The sequence below is a fragment of the Aethalodelphis obliquidens genome, unplaced genomic scaffold (assembly GCF_003676395.1).
Source record: "Aethalodelphis obliquidens isolate GAN/ISIS:26980383/991018 unplaced genomic scaffold, ASM367639v1 scaffold14, whole genome shotgun sequence".
NCBI lineage: Eukaryota > Metazoa > Chordata > Mammalia > Artiodactyla > Delphinidae > Aethalodelphis > Aethalodelphis obliquidens.
The window spans coordinates 6,296,634-6,314,734 of NW_020837958.1; the positions used below are offsets into that span (position 1 = coordinate 6,296,634).

Genomic DNA, 18,101 nt, shown 5'->3' on the forward strand with positions numbered 1-18,101 from the left:
ATAGCAATTAAAAAAATATTCTTGGAATAACCTGGACTATCAGATACTACAATTTTGAGAAAGATCTGTTTCAAGTTAATAGTTCCCTGGGCTAGTTGAGATTATGTTCCAGGGGAAAAAGAGCTTAAGACAACTGAATTTCCTCTCTCAACATCAGTGAAATAAAATAACAATAAATTTCAAGAAACTAAGATACTAAGCAAAAGCATGTAAAACAAATACAAGAGAAAAGGCTTTTAGAAAAGGATCACTATATACATACAAAACCCTTCTTCCCAATAACAGAAAAGAAGAGAAGTGAGGGAGATGATAGTCAGTAAAGAAAATAAGAAATTCTATTAATATAAACAGCTCATTGAAAAAAAGTGAAATCCTGTTTATAAGGCTGTCCTTAGATATAACCTACAAAACTTTAAAGACCACAACATATTTTCTAGTATTATGTAAGAAGATAAAGATCCTTAACCTTTAGAGTCATATTCTATATTCATTATGAATTTCTAATGGCTTACTTTTACATAACACCTACTCTGTGACAATAATCTCATTTAATCCTCCCAAAAAGTATATGAAATTTTACTGTCTTTCATTTTATAGATTAGGACACAAATTACTTTAATGGGAACAGAAAGACAGTAATGGCAAAGCCAGGGCTCAAACATGAATCTGTATGACTCTAGAACTAGCCACCCCACTATACTGCCTTGCTAAAAAAACACTGTTAGGCCTTCAGCATTCATGTACGAATTCTAGTTTAGATGCTGCTCAACAATGATCTACAACTGAGCTATAGAGTCTGAGAGATTTTTCGTTTCTTCACTAAGAAAAGGGCTCTGATATTTAAAATGACTTCCTGCCTTCCATTAAAATCCTAAGGCAGTCTGGTATAGTGAATCAGTTTGGGTGCCAAATCTAGTAATTACTGATGTCTTTTAGACAAGTCACTTAATGAAGTGTGTATCACTTTTTTTCTTCTTCTAAATACCTGAAGTGAAGGAGCTGAGCTAGTCTTCTGGTTGAATATTATAATCTAATTTGAACATTAAACACAGCATCTACTGTGTGCTCTACAAAAGCAAGGTACTGAGGATTCACATGTATATAAACTGAACCACTTATAATCCAAGTTAAACTCATTTTTTTTCTTCCAGTGAAGGTTAAATAATAATCAAATATCGTGGAACTACTATATTCAATATCCTATGATAAACCATAAATAAAAAAATATAAAAAAAGAATGTATTCCTTATATTCAATGTGCTCATACAATGTGTTCCTTTAAAAGCTAAAAATAAAATTACCATATGACCCAGCAATCCCACTACTGGGCATATACCCAGAGAAAACCATAATTCAAAAAGACACATGCACCCCAATGCTCACTGCAGCACTATTTACAATAGCCAGGTCATGGAAGCAACCTAAATGCCCATCAACAGATGAATGGATAAAGAAGATGTGGAATATATATAAAATGGAATATTACTCAGCCATAAAAAGGAACGAAATTGGGTCATTTGTAGAGACATGGATGGATCTAGAGACTGTCATACAGAGTGAAGTAAGTCAGAAAGAGAAAAACAAATATCGTATATTAACTCATATATGTGGCATCTAGAAAAATGGTACAGATGAACCAGTTTGCAGGGCAGAAATTGAGCCACAGATGTAGAGAACAAACGTATGGACACCAAGGGGGGAAAGTGACAGGGGGTGGGGTGGGGGTGAGGATGTGATGAATTGGGTGATTGGGATTGACATGTATACACTGATGTGTATAAAATTGATGACTAACAAGACCCTGCTGTATAAAAAAATAAAAATTCAAAGAAAAAGAATGTATAAATATGTATAACTGAATCACTTTGCTGTACAGCAGAAATTAATACAATATTGTAAATCAACTATACGTCAATAAAAAAATATTGAAGAAAAAATATCATGGAACTCTTAGAAATTTACAATAGTTGAGACATTAACTCAAGTAGCTCTGACCCAGGTGGACACACTGCTGCACACGTGTGTATGTATACACATATGTACACATGCGTGGTGCCTGTGGGAGGAAGCGGAAGAATGCAAAGTAGATAGCCGCTTCACGTCGGACGACTGCCTGGAAGGTGCGGTGAAGGTCCACACCACCTCCACTCAAAGACAAGGGGCTGTACTTCGGTGAATGAGGATAGAAACACTGCTTCAAATCTCATTACACCGTTTGAATTTGTGGCAGAAAAAAAAGTCTTTTACCATAAATATCAGTTGTTGTAGAACATCAGAGATTTGGGGGAGAGAAAAAAATCTCACAGTTTATCAATCCCAGTCGAATATACTTTGATCAGCCTTTCTCAAACTAGGGTTCTGGGAGAGAATTAAGCCTAATGCTCCAAGGCATGTACACAGCAAGTTATTAATTAATTTCTTTCCTATGTATCTAGAATTACACTGGTTATGTAAAAACCTTGGAAAAATAAAATCATTTTCTGTGTTCTGTTGATCAAAACAGGAATCCTGATTGAACTCATTATTTTGCCAGCATTTAACAGCTGCTTACCACTGCAAACAGAAGAGGTGATGTTGTACAGAAAAGGATAAAACTGCATACAGCGAATCAACTTCAGGCTGTTTTCACACTCTGGGCATTTGGTAGTTAATTTCAAAGCCTGTCTAAAGGCCTCAAGTGCCCCACTGATATTCTTCAGAGCAAGGTAAGCATTTCCCAGGCTCAAAAAGGTCAGGGGCTGAAAAGAAAGAAAAAAAAAAAATCAGAAAATGTTAATGAATTAATATTTTCTGAGAGTTACAAAACCTTTACAGTATATGTCTTTTGGCTTTTTTTAGGTTACCTCATAAAAGTTACCCCAACTGTCCATTTTATTTACATCAGCTAAACTGTTTAATATAAATTTATTTTTTACCTTTTTACTAAGATAAAAAATACATAAAGTATGTAACATGCACTAGTCTTAAGCGTACAGCTCAATGAGTTTTTATATACGTATATACCCCTGTAACCACCACTCATCTAAAGATACAAAACATTTGGAACATTTCTGGTGCCCCAAGAGGTTCCTCTGGGCAACCCAACCCCAACCCCAACCCCAGAGGTAACCACTTGATGTGATGTTGTGACTATCACCATAGATCAGCTCTGCCTTGCCTGTTCTTGAACTCCATATAAATGAATCAAACAGCATGTTCTCTTACGTGTATAATATGTACCCTTTTGTACCTGCTTTCACTCAACACAACATCTAATATTCAAGAAACCAGATGTTTTTTGTGTACTATTTGTTCATTCTTCTTAAAAAAAATTGATGTGTAATGTTTCATCATGTGAATACACCACAATTTATTCATCCATTCTCCTACTGATAGGGAGTTTTTGGATTGTTTGCAGTTTTGGGTTACTATAAATAAAGCTACTATGAACAGTCATGTAAATGTCTTTTGATAGACATATGCACTCATTTTCCTTGGGTATACACTTAGTAGTGGTTCTTAAGGTAGGCATACATTTAGTTTTATGAGATACAACGAAACCATTTCCCATTGGACATACAGACTTGCACTCCTACCAACAACTGTGAGAATTCACTGACTTGTTATTGTCAGTTTTTAAAATTTAGCTGTTTTAGTGAGATGCTTAAGCGGCATCTCACTGTGATTTTAATGTGCATTTCCTTGATTAGTAATAATGTTGAATATTTTTTCATGTGCTTACTGGCCCTTTGGGTACCCTTATTGCTGAAGTGCTGTTGTTTTCCCCATTAAAAAAAAATTGGGTTGCCTTTTTCTTATTGATTTGAAGGAGTTCTTTATATATACACTAGACATGAGACCTTTGCTGGAAATATTTATTGCAAATATCTTCTCCAAGTCTGTTGTTTGCCTTTTTATTCTCTTAATGGTATCTTCTGATAAACAAAAATTCTTAATTTTAATGAAGTTCAGTTATATATTTTTTTCTTTTATAGTTAGTGCTTTTTGAAATCTTTGCCAGCTATGAGGTAACAAAGACTTCCTCCTATGTTTTCATCAAGAAGCTTTATTGTTTTATCTTTCACATTTTGGTACATGATCCACCTCAAATTAATCTTGTGTATGACATGGAGTAGGAGTCAGGGTTCATTTCTTTTTCCATAGGGGATATCCAAGTAGTCCATTACTACCTACTGAAAAACCAAAAGCTCCCACACACACTGAACTAGTGTGCCTTTGTCATAAATCAGGTGACCATATATGCAGGGGCCTATTTTTAATTTCTCTATTGTGTTCCATTGATATATTTGAGTATCTTTGTGCCAGTACCATACTGATTTAATTACAGTTAAGTCTTGAAATCTGGTAATATAAACCTTCCAACTCTGTTTTTTTCTTCCCCTCACACCCCAATTTTTGAGCTATTCTAGATCCATTTTTATGTAGATTTTTGACTCTCCTTATCAGTTTACACACACATATACATGCAATTGCTGGGAGTTTGGGATCACATTGAATCTATAAATCAATCTGAAGAGAACTTACATCTTAACAATATTGAATCTTTCAATCCATGAACATGATGTATATCACCATTTATTTAGGTTTTCTTTCTCTTAGCAATGTTTTGTAATCATGATAGAAATCTTGTGCATCTTCCTTTAGATTTACTTCTAGATATCTGATTTTTTGGATGCTATTGTAAATAGTCTTAAAATTCTATTTTCCAATTGTTTGTTGAGACTCTGTTTTTATACGTAGCCCGAAGTATTCCGTTTAGGTCATTTTAGCAGAAATATACCTATGCTTAGTATTTGCTGCATACAAACCATTTATTCTACAAACCATCTATTTACTTTATCATTAAAAATATTTTAAAAGATCTAAGAATGTTTTATTCTCAAATTGCACAGTATATCCCCGTGAAAAGCAATTATCCCCTATAATTTATCAGCTACTTGCTTTTGATTCAGGCTGTTAGGTCATCAGAAATATCTCACTATAACCAAACCAAGGTGTACAAAATATTCCAGATTAAAGAGGCCTAATCTAGGTAGCGCTCAGGTTACATTTAAAGTATTACTTAGTGGTTCACACTAAGATATACAATTAAATTCCATACATAGATTTCAAAAATGTCCTTATATTTTCCATAAGGAAACAAAGTATTGTAATTATCCTTACAACTAGAATGAAGGAAACGAAGTATCATGATTATCCCTATGACCAGAATGATAGTTGTGCAAATATCCTCTATTCAGACGAACTGGTTAGCATTTTGGAAAAAAAGAGTAATTTTCGTGAATTCATTCTGAAAATAATTACTGAGTGTTTACCATGTTTCAAATACTGTTTTTGACACTGGGGATACAGCAGAAAAAAAGATAAATCCTTGCCTTAGTGGATCTTATAGTCTCGTGTCACACAATTGTGAGTAAAATGTGATGAAGGACAGCAGGGAAGAGACATAAATAGTACTAACCATAGGGAAGAGAGTGCCATTACAAACAGAGTAGTAAGGGAAAGACTCCCTGAGAAGCTAGTATTTGTAAAAGATTTTAAGGAGATGAGGAGCAAGCTATGAAGAATCTTAGTGGGATGAAGCATTCCAAGCAGAGAGAATAGAAAATGCAAAGGTCCTGAGGAGGGAGCACAGCTAGCATGTTCAAGGAACTGCAAGGCGGCCAAGTGAGGCTAGAATAGAATGACCAAAGGAACGATCTCATGGAGATACGGTCAGAAAAGTAACAAGGTCATGTAGGACCTTCTACATCATTATAAATTCTTGTTTCTTACTGTGAGTTACATGGAGACTCACCGCAGAGATTTGAACAAATAACAACATCTGACATTAAAAAAAAAATTACTAACTTTGTTTCTTGTATTTTTTCAATGTAGAAGGTAATTTTTCAACTCTGGCTATGGGATGGAGAGAATTTAGGTGAAAGGAGAGGGGAAGCGGCTCCCTTTAAGCAATACTCTACAGCTTCCTAAAGCTAAGGAACAGCATATAAGTTTAGCATATGTTGAGCACTACTGGCATTGTATTTATTCATAATGCAATTTCTTTCTTTCTTTTTTTTTTGGCTGCGCTGCGCGGCACATGGGATCTTAGTTCCCTAACCAGGGATTGAACCCGTGCCCCTGCAGTGGAAGTGTGGAGTCTTAACCACTGGACCAACAGGGAAGTCCCTGACAACATCTGACTTTTAATAAGAATTTCACTGACTGCTGTACTGTGAATAGAGCGTAGGGTGACAAAGGCAGAAAGCCAAGAAGCTAGTTAGTAGGCTACTGAAATAATCTAGATAAAAGACAATGATGGTGTGGATAAGATAGCAGTGGAGATGATGGTAAATAGTGAAATTCTGGGTATATTTTAAAAACAGAATCAGCAAGATTACTTAATAGATTGAATCTGCCCTAAGAGAAGGAGAAAGGTACGAAGGATGGCTCTAAGTTTTTGTCCTGAGATACTGGCTTTACTGTTTCCTGAAATGGGAAAGACTGAGAACAAATTAGAACAATGTTAAGGAGCTTAGTTTTGGCCTGTAGTTTTAGACCGTGTTTTAGACATTCAAGTGGAGGTGTCATGTTAGCTGTTGGATAAAGGAGTCTGGAGTTCAGAGCAAAGGTGATAAGTGACTCAATAAGGAAAGTGTAATGTTCTTGAGATATGGTCCTGGAACAATCAGATATCCATTTGGATATGAACTTTGATGAATGAACTTTGATCCCTACCTCACACTGCAAAGAAAATTTAACTTGAAATGGATCATAGGCCTAAATGTGAAACCTGAAACTGTAAAACATCTAGAAGACAACATAGGAAAAGACCTTTGTATATCTGAGAGTCAACTATTTAAAGACAAACCAGAGAAAACAAAATAGAACTATTTTTTTTTTCAGACTTCTTATGAGGACACCTTAAATCTAACAATAGAAATCAAAAGGGAAAAGATGGAAAATTAAGGTAAGTTTTAAAAGCTAAGATAAAAAGGCAAAGAGAGAAAATATTTTTAACATATGATAGATGGAGTTAAAGACTTTATTGTATAAAGAGTTCATGTAAAATTAAAAAAAAAACAAATTCTAACAAAATGAGCAAAATGCCTACATAAACTTTTACTTTAAAAATACAATAAAATAGGGGACTTTCCTGGTGGCACAGTTGTTAAGAATCCACCTGCCAATGCAGGGGACATGGGTTTGAGCCCTGGCCTGGGAAGATCCCACATGCCATGGAGCAACTAAGCCCGTGCACCACAACTACTGAGCCTGCGCTCCAGAGCCTGCGAGCCAAAACTACTGAGCCCACACACTGCAACTACTGAAGCCCATGTGCCTAGAGCCTGTGCTCCGCAACAAGAGAAGCCACTACAATGAGAAGCCCGCGCACAGCAACGAAAACCCAACGCAGCCAGAAACACAAACAAACAAACAATAAACAATAAAACAGGGACTTCCCTGGTGGTCCAGTGGTTAAGGCTTTGAGCTCCCAATGCAGAAAGCCCGGGTTCAATCCCTGGTCAGGGAAATAGATCCTACATGCCGCAACTAAGAGCCTGCATGCCGCAACTAAAGATCCCACATGCCCCACCTAAAAAGTAAAAAATAAAAAGATCCCGCACGCTGCAACTAAAAAAAAAAAGATCCCACATGCTGCGAAGATCCTGTGTGCTGCAACTAAGACCCGGCATAGCCAAATAAATAAACATTTTTAAAAAATACAATATCCTTAAAATAAGATTAAGAAATTTATGTTACAACAGAGAAATGGAATTTTTTAAAGTAAATCTATTTTACAAACGTTAATACAGAAGCAGTGTGACTTGACTATAAAGGTGTGAACTCTAATGGCCACTCTCCCTGAGTTCAAATCCAAGCTCTATGACTTTCTGTAAATCCCTTTGGCATTCTTTTTCTATCAAATGGGTAAATCTTATCTCATAGGGTTGTTTTGAGGATTAAATGAGTTATTACATGTAAAGTGCTTAGTATGATGCCTGGCTCTAGTAAACAATCAATAAAAGTTAGCAGTTACTTCAACTGATTCTGGTGATAATACAAGCAAAATGAATATTTATAGATCTTGATTATGGCAATATATATTGGCCCAAATCTTTTTGTGGATTGTTTGGTATTTTGTATCAAAGCCATCAAAATATTCATTCTCTTACTGACTTAGTAATTTCACTGCTACTAGCAGTCTTTCCTAAGAAAATTATCTGGAAAACAGAAAAGGTCGTATCCAGAAAATCATTACTGATATTAGCAACCTAAACATCCAGCAACAGAGGAGTAAGTTCTAACATATCAATTCATCAAACCTTTATACAACCACTTAAATTGATGGCTATAAAAACTAGGTAGTAAAAATTTTTTTTATATAAGTTTTAAAGATCACCAGTACAGTAAAGTTGCAACACTATGAAATATTTACATAGAAGGAAAGCTTATAAGGAAATATTTCCAAATGTTGACAGCTGGGGGTAGGGTCTGATTAAGGTGTATTTTGGGGTATCTACCCTGATTCACTGATTTGTATTTTTATTCTTGTTGCAGTACTACAGTATTTAGCTAAAATTTTAGTATAATTTTCAAATATGAAAAGGCAGGGCTTCCCCGGTGGCACAGTGGTTGACAGTCCGCCTGCCGATGCAGGGGACCTGGGTTTGTGCCCCGGTCCGGGAAGATCCCACATGCCGCGGAGCAGCTACGCCCGTGAGCCATGGCCATTGAGCCTGCGCATCCGGAGCCTGTGCTCCGCAACGGGAGAGGCCACAACAGTGAGAGGCCCGCGTACTGCAAAAAAAAAATGAAAAGGCAGCTAATCTCTAAAGGAGCTTTTTTTTTTTTTTTTTTTCCCCAGAAGAAAACTGCCTAATTGCCTTGGCTGGTGGCAGAAAAAAGTGAACCATGAGAAGTATCAACGGAATGCAGCTGTGCTGAACCTTCCATTTGGGTGTTCATTTTATCACATCTCATATAGACCATCTGTTCTACTATAGCCACACCTGGCACACAGTAAACATTTGATTAATATTTGATGTACTTCTCTGGCAACTTGGCCTGTTGTATAACAGTGATTATAAAGTTTTACTTAAAATCCAGTTGTGAATTGGTGTATTTCAAAGGAAACTCTTAACAGGCAACATTCTCTTCTAGTACCGAAAAAATCAGTTTTGGGACACCTCGAATAAACCTAGGCCATTCATGCACACTTCTTCTAAAAGTTTCTTTGCATATAAAACTCAGAAACATTTAGACGCTAAGTATAAAAGCAATTTAACTGTACATTTATTATAACTGCATTCATCAAACCTAAGATGTCATCAATTATAACATGCATCCTTATTTCAGAGATGTTAAAATATGAAAAAAAAAAGTAAGTGGTACTTTAGAAACAATGAAATAAAGTATTTAACTACAAAGCAGTGACACAACTCCATGGATTGCATGTGGGAGATTCAGGGCATGAATATCAACCTACTTATCTATCCTTATCAAAACAACCTTTAAACTGTGCTCTGGCTTGGTTGGTATAAAGGTATCTATAAATTAACGCTGTAAAACAGTATAACATTATGCAATGTGCACGCTGTAATGAGCAGGATAAAGTGAGAAGCAGATGTTTCAGACATAAAGATGTGGCAGTATATTTTTAGCAGCTATGTCATTCTTATGTAAATGTAAGTTTCTAAAAAATAACTGTATAATTTATAAACTTCATTCATTTAAAATAGATGAACACATCAAAAATAAAACAAAGCCGTCTTACAATATGCAAATTCTACTAAAAAATAAAACGAGTTTTTTTTTATGCCCTCTCTATAAAAATACATATTATACTCTGAATTTGAGTTATCACTACTTAGTATATATTGCTACAAAGAAACATAAAACCTCACCTCAGAGCTATTGATGGCCAAAGCTTGAAGCAGCAGTTTAGTGGCATCAAGATGAAGGCCATAGTGAATCAAAAGGTTGGCCAAGTTCACAAGAGGAACATCCTGGTATTGAAGCGGAGCCAAATTCAAAGCCCTCTGAAGACAAGCAATAGCAAAGGTGCTATTTCCTACTGCTCTCCAGTAGAGTCCAGCTTCATTGAGTATCAGCCAGACAGGAGCATTTGGCTGAAAAACCCCAAATACTTCAGTTAATACAAGAATACAGTACTCATTCTAAAAAGGATTTTTTAATACATGCATTTTAACTTTTAATTACAATTACTAAGCATTTAAATTTCAGGTATCTGAGGTAGGCAACTCACCTTGTTAATAGCATGAAATAAGAAAGACCCAATTTCTTCTTCTGGGATAGTATAGTTATTAATACGGGAAAGCAAAATCTGAAAACATCAAAAGGAAGATTGAATCAATTGAAAATAACAGGGAAGACATTTGAAAAGAATTTCTATAGACAACAGTCTTGAGCTCCTCAGGAACAGCTAACTTGAAGAGATATTTATAATTATATACATAACATGCAGTCATTGACATTACAACAGGTGTTACCCTGCTCATGTATGCCTTAGTTTCCTTTAATTAAAAAAAGTTAAAAACATATACACCACATACATATTAAGGTGATCTATCATTCCCCCGTTCAAGTCAACCTAAGTGTCCAGAACCAAATGAGAAATTATTCAGAGAGCAAAGCATGCAACACCTGATGCAATGAAAATCTGCTACCCTTCCTAGATGGAAAAGCACCAGATCCTCAATTAGTCTACTTTATATTCTTGCAGCATTTATATAACTGTGAGCAACTCTAAGTTAGGGATCATGGTCTATTTTTCTTTGTATTCCTAGCACTCCAAACTGTGCCTGGAACATAATGTTTTTTGCCTCAGTAAATGCTGAATGTAAGTAGTAACTGCTCATAGTTTTAAAATTAAGTTAAAAAAAGGTTATGGTGATGGTCTGTTTTCTCTGTAAAAAGTAAATTTTTTCATTTGTACCTACGGAATGGTAACTAATATAGGATTTATATTCAGTAATAAAACATTCCTAGTTATACATAGCTAATAGGAACTAAAGAAAACAGCGTAACAGAACATATTTATAATGTTTGCAAAGTAGTTATCAAATTCATACAAATTCCTAAGGACCTCATATGAGCGCAAAACAGGGTTGATAAGGCCAAGGAAAGAGAATCTTCAAGCTTTCAATTTATACAAACTTCTGGAAGCTTGGAGAATGTAAAGCTAAACTGCAGTGGTCAGAATGGCCTCCACTAGGTAAACAGAGTTCTGTGTTACTCATCTTTGCAGCCCTCTTAGAGGAACACTGCTTGGGTGGTCTATGTATATAGCAACCCAGGGGAACACTTTACCGGCATTCCTTCAATAGCATGACTGACTTCTTAATTATTTCACCAAATCTTTAACTCATCTTTCAGTTTTATAAACTTAAAGCTCAACAACTGCCTTCTATCAAATTTTTGCTCCACCTATGAGGCTTGCGAAGTCAACCAGAATGGACGGCAATAAACACCAGCCTAAGTGAGCCTTACTTTTCGTGCATGGTCATCTGGTATTTTGGCTTTCAGATCCATGCGGACCTCTAATTCTTTGACTAAGTAGGACAGAGTCTGGCTTTTTCTGATGTCAGTTATGGAACAGTCAGGGGTTTGGGCCTCTTCTTCTGAAGCATAATCATCACTGTTGAGTTCGTGGATCCTGGCACAAGAAAAAGGAACAAAATTCATATTTTCAAAGTTTGGGTGACTTCAAAATAAAGACTTAACCTTTCAAGTCCAAGGCTGGTGCTCTCAAAGAACCGCCAGATGATAATCATGCAGAATCAAGTGCTTTGCCAAATCCATCAGCACTTGCCTGAGTCCTTTGTTTTCCGGAGGCAGAAAATACGTTGGCAATTCCCCGCCAACAGGGACTCTAGGATAGCTTTCTGCACAATCTGCTCTTTTAGGCCACAGAATATGCTGTTTGTCCTAATAAAAAAGAAAGTTTATCATAAATTTCTTCAGATTCAATGCTTCAATATGCTAAATGAACTTTTAAAAGAACATAAATATACTAGGATAACGTAAAAACAGTTTAGTATTTTAAGATATAGACATTGTGGTAGACTCTATAATATTCTTTCTACTGCAGATTATTAGTCTAAGTCAGTATTTCTACCTGCTTTACCACAGACTGGTTCAGGGTTGGGCAGGCCTAACTCAGCTGAGCCAGTAAGACACAAGGAGAGGTCTGCCTGGGGCTTCCAAGAAAGAAAAGCCAGTCTTAGTCTCTTATGCCCCATAGGAGCAAAAACCATGTTGCTCCAGCTACTGCTGGCTGTCGCCTCAGTACCATGAGGAAGACAGGCTTTAGGATGGAACCAATACAGTGGATGGCAAATTAAAGAAAAGGAAAGGAATGGGTCACTGGGCCACTGAATCAACCAAAGCCAAAGTTTGCTCTATCTTTGGATTTCCCATAATATGAGGTGAATTTTCTTTTGTTTAAGTCAATTTGAGGTGGAGTTTGTGACTTTTACCTGGAAGCATACATGCACTTAAAAAACTGGAACAGAAAACTATTTTTCCCTTAACTAAGACTTTTCTTTGCCAATGCTGAAGTTTAACAATTATTATTTTATTTGTAAAATTTCATCTTTCTAAATATAAATAACACGTACCAGAGGTTTACTAAACTTATAGCCTGAAGCTTTCAAACTTGGGAATTTATATTAGACATAATTAAATAATAAGTGGCCGTATTAATTTTGTTAGAATAAAAACACAATTAAATTCTGAAAATTTAATGTTGAATAAAAAATACATGTTTTCTGTCTTCATATGTTGCTATCCCCATTGGCTAACACACAATTATTTCTTAGGTAGGTTAGAAATACATATTTATTTACTTGTTTATTATCTGTATCTTCTGCTAGAATGTGAGCTCCAGCAGAGCAAGGAACTTGTGTACTATATTCATAGTATCAGCCTGGTATACAGTTGGAAGCTCAATAAAAGAATGCTGATTAAATAAGTGAAGTACATACAAGCACGCACTTAGGTCAAGTTTAGAAACTCGTGAGGGTTGGTGATTATACTCAGAGCTTTGAACTGAAATCAGGGTGTCCATCTGCCCCACCTGACTGCCAAGAACTCAAGACAGACCCTGTGTCTTACCACCTAGCAGAATGCCTTCCATTTAATATAAGCTTAACAAATGCTTGCTGAACTAAGCTGAACAGTGACTGGGGCCATATTAATCAGTGGGGTTGAGGGCCACTGCTTTAAGAAATCTTGTCTGTTAGAGAAAACTCCTTAATCATCCTCTACTAACTTACCCTATATGCATCAGAGTCCCTGCCCCAGATCCAGAGAACAGAATGGGCTATGGGAGAAGACTTGACCAAATCACTGATATCACTCTGATTTGCTTGAACATCAAAGTTCACAGACATCATACTGGAGGCTGATGAATCCTCACCAAACTAGAAAATGAAAAGAAAAGTTCAATCAAATTGAAAGCAGAAAAGGAGTTGTAAATAAGATTTAACTCAACCCAAAAATGTTAATGAATACTCAAAATTAGAAGAAAATCACAAAGTAGGTCAGTTAAAAGGCAATCAGATCTTTAATTTTCAGAACTATGCCCCAACAGTATTCTCTCACAGATAATGCATAGCTAGCAACTTTCAATCAACTATGCCATTGATGTGTGAGAAAACTAGTGTGGGTTGTTTTCCTGTCCCACTACTTCCTTTCTATGATTTAGTCTCTTATAGGTTTAGTGATTAGCTGATTTAGATGTTTGATTCATTATTCCTCTCCCCTACCTAGACTAAAATGATCACTATTCTATAAAATTAGTGTGCTTAAGGGTTCTTAAGAGTTTAATATAGCTATCATTTAGGCATCAAAAACCACTGGACAGTCAATTTCAAATATGTATAGCCTTCAATGGTGAAAAATTAAAACGATTTCCTCCTCTAAGATCAGGAACAAGACAAGTTCAACATAGTTTTGGAAGTTTTAGCCACAGCAATCAGAGAAGAAAAAGAAATAAAAGGAATACAAATTGGAAAAGAAGTAAAACTGTCACTGTTTGCAGATGACATGATACTATACATACAGAATCCTAAAGATGCTACCAGAAAACTACTAGAGCTAATCAATGAATTTGGTAAAGTAGCAGGATGCAAAATTAATTCACAGAAATCTCTTGCATTCCTATACACTAACAACGAAAGATCAGAAAGAGAAATTAAGGAGACACTCTCATTTACCATTACAACAAAAAAGAATAAAATACCTAGGAATAAATCTACCTAAGGAGACAAAAGACCTGTATGCAGAAAACTATAAGACACTGATGAAAGAAATTAAAGACAATACAAACAGATGAAGAGATATACCATGTTCTTGGATTGGAAGAATCAACACTGTGAAAATGACTATACTACCCAAAGCAATCTACAGATTCAATGCAATACCTATCCAACTACCAATGGCATTTTTCACAGAATTAGAACAGAAAATTTTACAATTTGTATGGAAACACAAAAGACCCAGAATAGCCAAAGAAATCTTAAGAAAGAAACACGGAGCTGGAGGAATCAGGCTCCCTGACTAGACTATAATACAAAGCTACAGTAATCAAGATAGTATGGTACTGGCCCCAAAACAGAACTATAGGTCATGGAACAGGATAGAAAGCCCAGAGATAAACCACACATATATCGTCACCTTATCTTTGATAAAGGAGGCAAGAATATACGATGGAGAAAAGACAGCCTCTTCAGTAAATGGTGCTGGAAAAACTGGACAGCTACATGTAAAAGAATGAAATTAGAACACTTCCTAACACATACACAAAAATAAACTCAAAATGGATTAAATACCTAAATGTAAGGCCAGACACTATAAAACTCTTAGAGGAAAACATAGGCAGAACACTCTGTGACATAAATCCCAGCAAGATCCTTTTTGACCCACCTCCTAGAGAAACGGAAATAAAAATGAAAATAAACAAATGGGACCTAATGGAACTTAAAAAGTTTTTGCACAGCAAAGGAAACCATAAACGAAATGAAAAGGCAACCCTCAGAATGGGAGAAAATATTTGCAAATGAAGCAAATGACAAAGGATTAATCTCCGAAATATATAAGCAGCACATGCAGCTCAATATCAAAAAAACAAACAGCCCAATCCAAAAATGGGTGGAAGACCTAAATAGACATTTCTCCAAAGAAAACATACAGATTGCCAACAAACACGTGAAAGGATGCTCCACATCACTAATCATTAGAGCAATGCAAATCAAAACCACAATGAGGTATCACTTCACACCAGTCAGAATGGCCATCATCAAAAATCTACAAACAATAAATGCTGGAGAGGGTATGGAGAAAAGGAAACCCTCTTGCACTGTTGGTGGGAATGTAAATTGGTACAGCCACTATGGAGAACAGTATGGAGGTTCCTTAGAAAACTAAAAATAGAACTACCATATGACCCAGCAATCCCACTACTGGGCATATACCCTGAGAAATCCATAATTCAAAAAGGGTCATGTACCACAATGTTCACTGCAGCACTATCTATAATAGCCGGGACATGGAAGCAACCTAAGTGTCTATCAACAGATGAATGGATAAAGAAGATGTGGCTCATATATTCAATGGAATATTACTCAGCCATAAAAAGAAATGAAATTGATTTATTTGTAGTGAGGTAAATGGATTTAGAGTCGTCATACAGCGTGAAGTAAGTCAGAAAGATAAAAACAAATACTGTATGCTAATACATATATATGGAATCTAAAAAAAAAAAAAAAAAAAGGTTCTGATGAACCTAGGGGCAGGACAGGAATAAAGACGTAAACAAAGAGAATGGATTTGAGGACACGGGGTGGGGGGAAGGGTAAGCTGGAACAAAGTGAGAGAGTAGCACAGACATATATACACTACCAAATATAAAACAGAGATAGCTAGTGGGAAGCAGCTGCATTGCACAGGAAGATCAGCTCAGTGCTTTGTGACCACCTGCGGGGGGGATAGGCAGGGTGGGAGGGAGATGTAAGAGGGAGGGGATATGGGGACATATGTATACATATAGCTGATTCACTTTGTTATACAGCAGAAACTAACACAACATTGTAAAGCAATTATACTCCAATAAAAATGTTAAAAAATATATATGTATAGCCTACCTCCAAACCAAGGTACAACAATATTTGATATTCTCACAAGATACCATATAGTTCCTGTGTATTTCTGAAACCTTGTTAGATAAGAGAATGGGACTAGGATGGGATGGAGTAGGAAAGCGATGAGAAAAAGGAATGAATATAATGAATTTGTAGCTCTATGCCTTTAATAACAGGAACAGATTCTTTCACTATATAGCGGTGATGAAATTTATGGATATATAATGTTGGAAGCTACACTCACACATGGCAGTCTTCCAAATGGTCTGTCTTGAGACCATTATGATATCTAAAAGTTACACTGGGTTTCGGTATATTTCATTTCTAAATATTCCCTTTTTCCCCTTAAAATGCTTGGATTTAAGACAGGGAGCTAGAGTCCCAGAGGGTGTAAGTCTGTTCTTCCTTTACTACTCTTGAAAACCAAACATGGGATATTGCTAGGAGCTGGCTCACAAAAATCATAGGAAGCTTTTGGTCTCTATTACTACTTCTCCTCCTAAATGGCCTCTTAATTTTTATTTCTTACTCTTTCCCAATGTAATCTGGGTTTTTCTAAATTAAAGAGTTCTAATTTTCCATGGTTTGTCTTCCTATAGAAGTTTTCCTGATCTCTTATTTTAACTGCTTATTGCTAGAAATTTCTGTATCTATGATTAAGGAACATGATGGGTTTTCTATGGGACAGGATAAATGTTATTTTATTTCCAGTATCCTTTTGGATGAAAATTGGACTCTGATTGTGTTTACTGTCTATATCAGCATCAGTTACATGCTATCTGGTATCATTATATTTATGTATTATTTCTTCCCAACTAGATAGGCTAGGATTTTATGTATGTGTATGACTGTGTGTATATGTGTATGTACCTGTGTGGACATATACAGAGACAGAAAGAAAGAAAAAACATGCACACAGCAATGTGCTTAATAAACGTTTTTTGTAGATGATCATTTTGATGACGTTTTTGGTTGAAGCAACATAACTGGACTGATGACTTCAGGAAAGAGCATGGCTACTCTTTCCCAAATTTTAAATTATAGGTCTTACTAAAGTAAGTTAAAAGGGGAGGTAAAGGCTTTAATTCTAGCTCTCTTGGTAAAGAAGAAAAGAATTAAACACATATGAAAAGAAAATACAGCCAGTACTTTGGGAAATAAAAATGTCATTCATGGAGTAACTGAGTACTCTCTATAAAATCTGACTTCATAAACATAACAGATACTCAACACCTTAAATGATGGTCACACATTTTAGAGATCAATTATATAAGGAATTAAGGGGGGGAGTGATATTACTCTTAGATATGTGCAAGTTTATAAGAACTAGAAGAGACTAAGAAAAAGACCTGAACATAGTCCACATTTTCAAAGATATCACCACGATGGTAGCGCACAGGTTGGTCCCACTGGCAATGTAAACTATGCTGCTGGTTGACCAGACGGCATATCTGATGATTTCCTGGAATAAGAAAGGAAATTTAAATTGATGAAAAAGATCAGCAATGCCAACATGATTTTCTTAGTCTAAGTCATGTACTATCAACCCTGTACTCTTCAGAGCCTAGCAGAGTACTTACAGAGGGGATACTTATCCAGGGGAAATCTCATTAACGGTTAATTAAATTAAATCATTCTTAAGAAGCCTGTTTCTCCACCTATAAAACAAATGGGCTCCACTAAATAATCACTGACGTTCCTTCTGGCAATTGCATTCTACGATTGTAAAATCTATTGATTAAATTGTTTTAAGACTTTGCCCATCTCTCTGGAGAGAATTTGCTTTATATACTTCATGTATCTTTTTCAAATATATAAATATATATATGTAAGCGTTCTGGTTGCACTTCAGTACAGATTGAGCAGCAAATAATCCCAAGGACTGAACATACTCTTTACACTCAAAATAGCAAAGAAGGGCTTCCCTGGTGGCGCAGTGGTTGAGAGTCCACC

General features: G+C 35.9%; 1 protein-coding gene across 3 annotated transcripts in view; it reads right to left on the reverse strand.

Moving 5' to 3' along the window:
- Window positions 1-18,101, reverse strand: part of TTC17 (tetratricopeptide repeat domain 17) — a 154,662-nt gene that overhangs the window by 82,587 nt on the left and 53,974 nt on the right. For all 3 annotated transcript variants that reach the window (XM_027114958.1, XM_027114956.1, XM_027114957.1), the window contains exons 10-16: window positions 17,498-17,610; window positions 13,284-13,430; window positions 11,819-11,934; window positions 11,497-11,662; window positions 10,253-10,330; window positions 9,891-10,115; window positions 2,552-2,738 (exon numbers count right to left, since the gene is read on the reverse strand). In XM_027114958.1, the coding sequence (XP_026970759.1) occupies window positions 2,552-2,738; window positions 9,891-10,115; window positions 10,253-10,330; window positions 11,497-11,662; window positions 11,819-11,934; window positions 13,284-13,430; window positions 17,498-17,610 (1,032 nt within the window). The remainder of the gene's footprint in view (window positions 1-2,551; window positions 2,739-9,890; window positions 10,116-10,252; window positions 10,331-11,496; window positions 11,663-11,818; window positions 11,935-13,283; window positions 13,431-17,497; window positions 17,611-18,101) is intronic.